Source organism: Anopheles cruzii, chromosome 2 (assembly GCF_943734635.1).
Source record: "Anopheles cruzii chromosome 2, idAnoCruzAS_RS32_06, whole genome shotgun sequence".
In the NCBI taxonomy this organism is placed as follows: domain Eukaryota; kingdom Metazoa; phylum Arthropoda; class Insecta; order Diptera; family Culicidae; genus Anopheles; species Anopheles cruzii.
Genome location: NC_069144.1, coordinates 38,080,415 through 38,091,539, shown reverse-complemented (window position 1 = coordinate 38,091,539; position 11,125 = coordinate 38,080,415). Strand labels below are relative to the sequence as shown.

The 11,125-nt window shown below is 46.5% G+C and overlaps 2 protein-coding genes across 2 annotated transcripts; both read right to left on the bottom strand.

Annotated features, from left to right (window-relative positions):
* Nucleotides 1-43: 43 nt before the first annotated feature.
* LOC128279018 (uncharacterized) lies at nt 44-1,504 on the bottom strand. Its single transcript, XM_053017738.1, has 2 exons — nt 1,434-1,504; nt 44-1,358 (listed from the first exon to the last, which is right to left on the bottom strand). Exons 1-2 carry the CDS (start codon nt 1,502-1,504, stop codon nt 44-46), a joined length of 1,386 nt encoding a protein of 461 aa, XP_052873698.1.
* Nucleotides 1,505-2,152: 648 nt separating this feature from the next.
* LOC128278018 (FMRFamide-related peptides) lies at nt 2,153-8,640 on the bottom strand. Its single transcript, XM_053016647.1, has 2 exons — nt 8,505-8,640; nt 2,153-3,936 (listed from the first exon to the last, which is right to left on the bottom strand). The coding sequence occupies exons 1-2, from the start codon at nt 8,518-8,520 to the stop codon at nt 2,933-2,935; spliced, it is 1,020 nt and encodes a 339-aa protein (XP_052872607.1). The 5' UTR covers nt 8,521-8,640; the 3' UTR covers nt 2,153-2,932.
* Between the last annotated feature and the right edge of the window lie 2,485 nt (nt 8,641-11,125).

The following is an 11,125-nucleotide window of genomic DNA, read 5'->3' as shown; positions in this document are numbered from 1 at the left end:
GCCGTGGTTTAGAGTTACCTCCTCTGTGGCACCGGAAGCTGTTTTAATCGCACCGATCTTCGGCCGCTCGGTAGATGGTGTCAAACGCTTGTCTGGCCAACCGCAACTGTGACGCAGAGTACAGAGCGGGATGGTACAGATTGCTGGGCGTAACGGCGCTGCCTGCCGGAATGGTAAGTTCTTCTTGGTCAAGGGAATCTCTATCGTCGCTAGCGGAGGGAACTGCGAGGTTGGCTTCAGCAGGGTCCACACGTAGTGACACCACGTGAATGCGGTGATCAGGAAAAATGCCCAACTCGAACAGATACTCGTAGAGCGTATGCGAAGCATTCGATAGCGCGTTGGTCATGTGCAGGAAACATGCGCGGTTCCTGAGCTTTCCCGGGTGCTCCTGCAGTGAGCTGTACCTGTGTGGGCTGAACCAATGGATGAAGTTCCCCCGGGACCACAGGACAAAACAACAATCGAGTGCTACGATCAGCAGTGCCGTCCAGGATGGCAGAAGATAGTTGATCGCCTCTTCGAAGTGATTTCGTTGGCGATGGTCAAATTTGGAGTCCCAGCGATACAGATGATAACCACCGAAAGAAAACTGTGTGCCGTTCGTGGTGCCAAGAAAGGCGAATATTGGTTCAGCTATTCTGGAGGTGTTTCGTCCCCGTTTAAAGCAAGCGTTCAGTAGTTTGTTGTCCCAGGAACTGGGTCTAGTTCGATCGTTCTGCTGTAGCACGTGAAACGCCACTTCTAGGGATCGTTTCAAACATGGGCGCGCCAGATAGATGTTACCGTGCAGCAGTGCATCCAGCGGTCCGGTCAGTTGCATTCCTACGGTGGTTTTCATTTTCCAAACGATCTTTACAGTATCGCCATCGTCGATCGAGTGCAAGATGACGTTCGAGAGAAGGAACTTCGTGCGCTCGGTGAAGCTGTACGATTCCTGCACGAAGCTAAGCATCGACCGGAGGGAGCTGAAGAACATCAAGGTCGGTAAACCTGCCAGTTGCGTGGTGTAGAAGTAGCATCCGGTCAGCAAGCGACGGACCAGAAAGTGGCTGGCGCCACACTTCCAGATGGCCGCTTTCCCACGTTTGATCCGTTCCAACGCCTGGAGTATGGTGGGCCGGGAAGGTTCGCCTCGTTCCTGCACCGAACCGAAGCGTCCTTTGATCAGGGCGTTTGTGAGACGGATGTTGTAGGTTCTATTTTTCCATCGGATCGGCATTTCTGACACCAACTCGGACAAAGCGATGGCCGTCTCTAGCTGCACAATCTCTGCGAAGGTGGCCACAGTCCACTTGGTGGGTGATTTTAAGATGGTGTAGAGATACGCGGATATGAGATGCTTCAAGATTTCATCCCTAAAATGAAATCAGAGTTGTAAGTGGTCTCGTATATTGAATATTCGACATCGTTTTAAATTTGGTATTAGCAACCTTTCTTGATGCAGACGTTCATATGGGGATGTTCCTTTCAAGATGCCAACCTGTTCCGACGAGCAGCCCATCGGTTTGTGTGCGAAATTTGCTTGAGTTTTTCGATTTGTTTCATTTTTTTCTGGAAAAAGTTTTTTGTTTGATCAACGAACGGATATTGAACATGCCGAGAAAATGCATACCTTTCTGTCGCAGTACGTTAACCTGAATTTGATTGCTCTGTTTCGTCTTTCTTTCGGTTGTTGACCCGTCTGGCAACGGTTCACTTGCACTGTTTCCGTGATGAGTCATAATTTAGCTCTATTTTTACAATTTGTTCGTAACAAGAATTTTGAACTGATCCGTAGCGACGACAGCTACACTCGCAAATACAAGATAGCCAAAGACTACTGAGACGAACGATGAATTCACAATGTTCCACAGAGCATAAAAGATCCCAACGGTTTCGTTTGAATATTTACATTTGAAATATTTCAGTTGCGGTGAAAACTTTCAGGCACGCTTAGATTTGACCTAAAATTCAAAATGTTCGTTTGGGGGCCTTGAACGAAAAACGTCTAAAGCATATTCCTGCGGAAAACGGTGATGGAAATCTTTGCCTATTTCTTTCCGTTGTGGGGAAACAATCAACCGAAAATTTACCCCGGATTGTACAGCCTACAAAACCAACAGATCAGCGGTCAATAAAGTTGCCAATGAAGAGTAAAATCAGTTGATTACTTTATTTTTTACATTTTCCAAGTTGTGAGACCTTTAACACGCACGCACACAGTTGCTCGGACTACAACGACTATGATCATCATCCGTTTTAATGTACACAGCAAGCGATCGCTCGGTCCGCCTGATCCGCCGCTCCAGAAGAAAGTTCACGCTCCCGCTGGTTTTGTCTTTAGTTTTCTCCCCTAGATGTTTAATGATTTATAATTTATATTTGTATGTATATCTGTATATATTTTGAGTTTTTTTTCTTCTTTTTGCTGTTTTCTCTCATCCCCACATTAATACGACATTCTTGCTGGGAGCATTTTATGCACGAACAGGGTGCTAGAGAAGCTTTGTAGAGAGTTTTGGCATCTTGCTTGCTTTGGCTTCATTCAACGAACATTATGAAACGTTACCCAATAAAAATGGCGACAAGGAGAGAGTTAATTGAAACTTCGATCAGTGGGTTTGTTAGCTCTTCGATTTGATTCTTTTCGTGCGAGGAAGAAGTTAGGTTTTTCGTTCGCAATAAAAGTGCAAAATGAGAACGTATTGTTGATACCAGCCTTTGAGGATAGTTTCGTCGTTGGTGGGCGCTCCATCGACGCCTCCCCATCGAGGACGGCCGCCACCAAGGATTGCCTTCGTTAGGTTGTGTATTATCCTGAATGTTTTTTTTCTATCAACAATACGCCATTTTGCACCGTGAAACGCTTTGCGGTTCGAGCGCGACAGCACGGTTCGGAATCCTATGTCCTGTTTTGCCTTCGGAGTTGTGCCTTCCGTCGGGATGCTTACTACTTTTCGACGACGAAAAGCGGGAGCCGGTCGTCAGGGGCCGATTCGGTTTCACTCTCCACCAGCGCGTCCTGCAGGAGCATCCGGTCGTCCTGTGGCTGCAGCTTTTCGAGTAGCTCTAGCAGATTGACTGGTAACGGGTCGTGCCTTGCCACGGTGGGGTTCACGGCACCACCACTTCCCTCGACCGCAGTTTCGTTCGGTGGCCGATCGGACCGTCCGAAGCGCATCAGATTGCTGGCCCGCCCGAAGCGCATCATATTCGGCCCAGCACGGACGGTCCGCGGGCCGGGTTCGTCGCTTCGGCGGCCGAAACGCATTAAGTTCCCTCGGCCGAAGCGCAGGTAACCGGATCCGGAAGCCGCCGAGCGGCGTTTCCCAAAACGCATCAGGTTTTTCGGTGAGTCACGCCGATAGTAGACCACCTGCTTCGGTTTAAGCTGTTCGCCGGAGTCGGACATCATCACACCGCCTCCAAGCAGCTCCTCAGAGTTTCCGGCGTTGCGTTTGACCGTCGGTTGCTGCTGCCCTTCGTCGCTCTCCCGCTGCTCCAGCTGTTCCGTCGACGTGGCGTACTCTTTGCTCAGTTCGGTCTCCTCATCGCGCGCTTCCGGCGTACGGCCAAAGCGCAGAAAGTTCCGATCGGGACGCCCGAAGCGCATCAGATTTGATCCGGCTCGTCCGAAGCGCATAAAGTTCTTGTCCAGCGCACTACGGCGACGCGTTTGGATGTCCGCCTTGGCACTCCGCTTGACGGCCATCGGCCACAGCCAGTCGCCGACCAACTCGGATGAGTCGCCCGACCAGGACAGCTCGCCATCGTTCGGCGGGCCACGGGCTACCAGTGATGGCCACAGATCGGTGCCAGCAGCAAGGGAACCAGGGGCCGACCGAGGGTTGGCCCGCCGGGAGTCGAGATCGGCACGGGCAAAATGGTGACACGATTGGCACACGGCGATGGCGAGCACGAGATACAGCTTCATTGTGGCGCTTGTGTTGATTTCTGGAAATACAGAGAAAGGTGCAGAACATTGGAATTAAAAGGGTCAGCTTGTCTGTTCCTTACTGATTTCTACAAAAGCTCGGTTTGCGACCAAGTGAAGTATTATTATTTGGTGTGTCGGGTCGTTCATATTGTTTAAAAAGTACATCTAATTTTGTTTTTTTTCCATATAAATCCGAAAAAAACGGTCCATGATCGCAGTACAATTACACACAATTCAAACTAAGCAGCTTTTTTTAAGTTGCGAAATTAACAGTAGTTCGGTTAAAGTGGCGTAAATTACGGCGCAGTTTCAAGTATAATATAAAAGTAATCACAACAAAATTACATAGATTAATTAATACCAGTAAAAGCGTACTGTCAATCATTTTTTAATTCAACTTGACAATTCAATGAAAAATCTCAGCTGAATTTAAATGGCCTGCCTGTCAATCGCCAAAAATGTTTTCAGCGCTTACGAGAAGCAGCATTTAATATTTATAATCCAAGCTCGCTTTGTTATTTTGTTTTAATTTAAGACAATAGCAGAATGCCTTCCCCGTCTATTGTAAGTCCGTATGAAAAAATACCACCAAAAAGTCAAAATGGTACACTCGGAAAATGTCTCACTTCCGGATAGCCATTCTGTCGGCACCGGATCTCATCAGCACCACCACCACCGTAGACAGGAAGTGAGCAGGAATTCAGAGGCCAAAGGAAGTGGAGAAGATAAATATGAATTTAATTATGTGTGCCCGACGATTCTCCTCCCGCTTCTGCCTTCTGCAATCGTCGTCCGCCGAATTATTCTTGCGATTGTTTCGGACTTTTCTCCACCTTTTTTAGGGCCACAATCGCCACATTTTGGGTTATGACGTGGTACTTTCTAAACCACCACCTCCACTCGAGGAAGACAATTGTTGAACTTTGAGTACATGTTAATGAATGGACCAGCCTAGACCGGGAAGCGGGATGAAACGGCGCTGCTATTTTGGGAGGTAGATCACTAATCTTTTTTTTTCTCTATGACTTTGCTTTGCTTTGGTGCGTGAGTATGTTGAGAAATTTTACAATTTAGCAGCACAATTCAGGTTAACTCCACTTGCTTCAGAGAATCAGAATGAAACTTGAGTAATTGGCAAAAACACGAATGGGTTGAGCATTTGATTAAGGACTTTGTTGGAAAATATAGAAGGATGTCTCAAATCGTGTGCTCTAAATTATTTTCCCAACGTTACAGATCTTGGAATTTAAATAATCATGAATTTTACGACTGTAAATAAAACCGAATATCCTAAATGGCTACCGTAGGCACAAAAAGGAACGTGTCCATCGTTTTGAAATAATTGAAAATTTTGTAGCTAATTAAGCAATTCCTTCGACTACTGCCTTCGCCGAAGGTAATATGAGTAAGTAGTTACTCCAATGACACGTATCGAATGGATTTCTATTTTTTGAAGCCTATCCAACCTCACTAAAAACCATATCACGTTGGATGTCATTGGAGAAAATAATTGCCCCAGCATAAATCAGTGGCCGTTCGTACGAAAAGGCGTCGGAGGTTTGCTAAAGTATCTGCAATTAAAAGTTATGCTGGTGCCGGATAGTATCAGGATCAGGATAATAATTTGTCGTCTGATGAATCACTCTATGGCACAGAAGTTATACGGTAAAATTACTCTAATGATTATCAACTTTGATTGTAGTTTTTCCTAGCCGTTGTAGTGAGAGAGTACTGGGCCACTTGAGACACGCGTAACTGAAACACTCGGCGGACCAGGAGGATTAAAATCTAAATTACCAACCGCACAACTCTGGCCCGGATCAGACCAGACCACAAAACGGATGGACGGAACCAACAAACACCTGACACATTTCGGATGGCTCTGTATTCCCTTTTTTGTGCGGTCCATCTCACGTGAGCCTTTCAAGAACGAGTAACAAGTGGTTTCTCTGTTGATAAACGCGCCCTGGCCGAGGCACTTTCTGTGGTTTGCATTTTGGATCCGGTCGGCACTGGTCAGGTTATTTTTCGCCGAATGCATCATAAAAAAGTCCGACCTGGGCGATGGTTCGCTTTTCGGTTGGTGCCGGATTCGCATTTCGCACTACTTCTCCCATTTCTGCCTCGATTTCGGCGACTGACGTTCGATGCATTGAATAGCAGCAAATTTTTTTGCGACCATTTTGATGCTATTTCGGTGCACAATCAGCAGATGGCCTCGAGGTACGCACCGGCAATCGATGCTAGAAAACGGCCGCTTCGACCGTTTCGCAGATTTGTTTTGTGCCGAATGTGGGAGGCCGCAAAAAAGACCACCTTCATGTGGTGGTCGATGGCTGGACATTTTGTGTAATTAGATATTTGTCTTAGAAAGACACTCAGTCTCTGTTTGCGAGTTTTTTGTTCGCTTTTTCTTCGTATCGCACGCAGCGAAAAGGACGATTTTTATTGATTGAAACTAGTTCTGGTGCGTTTCGGAACCGCCGGCAAAAGAAACCAGAACGCTTCAAGTGACCGTGAACGCTAGGGGGCGGTAAAGTTATGTCCCGTCCAGTCCACTGGTGGGGCTGTTTCCTGCAGCGTGCCTTTGGCGGAAACAAACAGGAAACAAGTGCAACATATTTAAGAAAACTTTATCTAGCCCCGGTTCCTGGCGCTTCATGCAGCTGCAGTCGTTTTCGCTTTTCGTTCGAGATAAAGCATATTTTTTCACGCTTCCTTCAGTGGACCGTGGGCCGTTCGTGGCAATTCTTGATACAAGAAAAGTCGGTGAAAATCGAATCGGTGCCGCCGTTTTCTCATGGCCAATGAATAGATGAACTTTGAAGGTGAACACATATCCTGCGAAGTCCATTTGCAGCAAGTGTATGTCTTTCCTAATATTAGCTCAAGGTTGTCTTGGTTTTTCGAAGAAAAACTGTAAGTGAAAAGTTGGACTAAAGTAAAAATAACATCGAGGAGTGACAATTTCAATAGACTATAAGATCATCTTGTGCTTTGTATCGTAAAAACGAATAGCTTTGTGCAAATTATTAGTTGTAACAATAAAGAATAGTATTTGGATAGTAAATTAGGAATCCTGCAAAAGTTAAACTCCACAGGCGAGAAACGTTTTAATTTTGCAACGCTCAATATAACACGGACAGGCCGTAGTGTCGAGAAGAAGTATAAAGGATCATTTTTTTTTTGTTTTGTAATAAGGTTATTTTCAAATTCCTTTTTGCCAATTAAGACCACATATAAGACATAGCGCTGACAAGGTTGAACAACAGCTCTATTTCCAGTGTCGTACATTTCAATGAACTTCTTAAGTGAAGTAGTTAACAATGTTTAAGATCTATCGACACAGTTTTATCAAAAACATTTATATTAAATAAAACAATAAAAATATAATACTTTGAGAGTTGAGCACACAACACACACAAGCACACAACCGTTCCAAGAAGTAGTGGAACTGGAGGAATCAGCGTTCCACTTCGTACGGTTTTGATCATTGTTGTGCAGATGAGATGAGCTTCGCGACAGAAACCGTCCCAACAGTGTTCTCAAAAAGCATGCGTTTTGAAGGAAGTCTTATGCAAAAATTTGGAAAACCTATTAGTAGATTTGCTTCTTTTTCTAACTACAATTTGCTCCAAGCAAAGAATCGCAACCGAATACTATCAAACTAATGAGAGGATAGTCAATTCTTAAAGTTCCCTCTCTAATGCCTTCCAAACATATTGTTACGCATATGTCACGCATGCTTTTAACATTCACCGTACATCACAAATCGCACAGAACGTTGCCAATCCGTCGATTATGCAAATCCTTTGCCGAATGCCAAAAAAGCACTACACAAGGAAGCCTCGCTTGGTCCGTTTTATTACACACCAACGTCTTTGCCGGTCGAACTGCACGCCAAGAACGTCTCCAAAATTGTGTGTGCGTGCGTCACTCGTTTGGCCGTGATTGTAATGGGTCTGGGCGAAACCAAAAACAAAAAAAATCGCCCAACTTTCTCCTGACACTGTGGCGTCAGAGTGTCCAGAGAGCAGCGCGGCAGCTACGCGGAAGCAAAGCCAGGATGCACCGCAACGGCATGGCGTTTGCCAACCGGGCGCTCAATCAATAAATCATTCAGCAATAAGGTGGACCCAGAAACCCAGGATCCGTCGGGGTCGAGTGTGGTGTGTGTCTGGTTTTCTTCGAGCCGCTCGGGTGTGTGAATACCGCAAAAAATACTAGAGCGGAACGCCATAAAAGCGGCAGCAACGTGCCTTCCTTCCTGAAAGCCACACCAACTGCATCTTCGGTCCGAGCAAGTCCTGCGTGACGCAATCTTCCCAGTCCGGTGCGTATTTTTGGCACACACGGCCCGAGGCACACGCGAAATCAAGCGAAAGAGGGAACCAGGGACTCGCATAATCACTCGCAGACGCACGGCCAGATTTGTCCTAATTTTTTGAGTAAACACGCGCACCGGGAGGGAGCCCGTTACATCGTTCGCTCCTCGCAAAATTAGCACTCCGGGGTTGGGTTGTGAAAATTTGTCAATTGCCAATTATGTGGCTCGACTTCTCTATCCCGGGCGGACGACATTTACCAGCACGTGGGAACATTTCGCACGATCCTCAGATTACAGCAGCGGCTACGGCTACGGCGTTTGACCGTTGTTCAGCGTGGACGACGGACGAACATTTGTCACTCGTGTCTCACTCACGCGCTCCGCACGAGCCCGACGGGATCACTGCTAAGCCAAACATGACGGTTTGGCCCGTTTCGTTTACTGGTTTTTTTTTTCTGCCGGATTCCACTCTGGCCCGCTTCAAACGACACTTTGCCGAACTACTTTACAGCTCGTAACTCGGACTCTCAGACGCCGGAAATTGAGTCGTAAAAAAGCCAAACCGTGGCGAAGATGGTGAGGGCCAAACAAACAAAAAACACGATGCACTTTCACAAGCACGCGCTTCACTTCCGGTCCGTTTCACTTGTGTCTGTATTTGAAACAGTTTCCGTTTCCGGCGCGACAGGCAGCTACGATGGAGACGCCAAGTCTACCGACGCCGGTCGTCTGGCAGCGTGCTGCCGTTTTTGAGTTACGCTTTCACCGAACGGCTCCACCGCGTTGAACTGCGTCTTTCTCGCTCGCCCGTTGTCCTTATTTGGGGCCCTAGGATGTGCCTCCTGGCAGGCCTTGTGCGCACTCGTGTGCTCTTCCGGACGGCTACTGAAAGCGCCACGGTGCCCACCGTGGCTTTTTAACATCCGCCGGCTTCGGGAGCTGCGTGCTATACGCACACAGCCACTCACGCACGCAACCAGTTCGCCAGGACCCGAAACGTCATCGGCGGTTTCGTCCTATCTCGGGTGGCTCGGGTGTGTGGGACGATATGGTGGTAGCGAAAGCTTCGCGATTTTTTTTATCTTGCGCCTTGCGGTCTGGCCGATGGTTTGGCCGTCCTGTTTCGGTTCACACGAGCGAAGGACATCGGCGTGCGGTACGCGTGTGTGTGTGTAGGTTGGAAAGCACTGTTTTGGTGATTCTTGCACCGTTCGGTACTCCGATCCGTGATCCTGTTTTGTTGATCGTACGTTGGCCTGTTTTCTACATTCGACACGCAAGCGATCGTTCTCAATAAATTATTGGGTGAAATTGAGAGTTTTTGTTTAAGTTAATTGTCACTAGAGAGACGGATCTAACAAAACTAAAATATAACCTCTATGTAATCGACGAAAGTTCTATTATAAATGTTCCTTCAAAAATTTCTTTGCGCAATATAATACATTATATTTCCTATTATTATAGAAGACATAGTTCTCTTTCTTATCGTATAGTTACTGAATAAACCAAGGTTTTGAAAATATTTGATAAAATTGTAAAATAGTGTAGAAAGCAGGCACAGTTGTTTCCTTAAAATTTGACCGTTGGTCACTCACATTTGTACAATAAAAATCTCCTATTGATAGGTCCGTTCCTTTAATATTAAAAATTAAACACATCCTTATTCGTAAATTATCAACAGAGCTCAGGATGTCCTTCAGGTGCCATCTTGTTACTTCTGAGCTCGGTAGGTAGGTCAGCCAGTAATTTCGTGACTAGTTAGGATAAGCAGTTCTCTGCCTAGCGAAGAAATATAAATTGCACGCCCTCGGTGCCCTGCGTTACATGTTTTTAATTCGCGATTGCCAAAGAAAACGCTGTTGGAAAAAGTGTCGCAGTGTGTGGGAGTGTGTGTGGGGCAAGTGGCGCAGTGTGTATGAAACGGGTGTAATAAAAAGCGAACGCGGGCCAACGCGGATGAGATCAGAATCGACCGAATGTGCGTTGTGGACTTTTCGGTACGCCCACCACCAGCACCAGGGTTGCATTTTGTGGCGCCTTGCCGCAAGGAGACAATAATGCAATAGGGGTCCCGTCTGCCCGAGGAAAAGCTGTTTGCCGTACGGTTCGGGAGGATCGGGATCGGCATTGGCAATAAAAATGGGATTTGGCTTCTGCTCCTGCCAAACGGTCGTCCGCAAATGGGTCATTGTAAAAACTATGAAGCCGGCGAGCCAGGATAGTTCCAATCGTTGTGTGGTGTCGATAATCGAATCTTATTGATGCCGCATAAAAGGACCACAGCGGGACGGACAGAATTTATTTGCTTTAAATGAATGTAAACTAATTTTCCATTTGGTACTTTTAGAGGTCATTTTAATTAATCCTTATCTTTTGCGTTTTAAATTAAAAACGCCACAAAAACCGTTTCGTGGTGTCCAAAGCGGAAGATTAACAGCATCCAGCTAAGGATAGTTTTATGGCCCCGATAGTCCCTTAAAAGCATCCGAGCCACAGGAAAAACAACGTACATTGTTTAGACACGATGAAGAATCAACATAAAACTCATTCTCATCCACTCTTAACCACACCGGCCCATCCGAATATGATGGGCTCGAGAGAGCCCGTTAAGGTCGAAAAAAAAAAAACGCCGCCCAGTATCAGTGGATTCGGTGGATCTTTATGCCTCTATCGCGCTAGTGGCCAAGATCGGTGTGTCATGAGAGAAACTTCAACTGAATCACCGAAACAAGAGTGAAAAAACCCGCCACTCGTCTAGTCGTTGAGTCATTGAAATGGGTGATTTTTTACTTTCATTTGCTCATTTTTCATGTCCCAGCCGGGCTCACTATTACTGTCGGTGGTGGTAGTGGCGGCTGGGGCGTGAGTGTTCGTCTCGC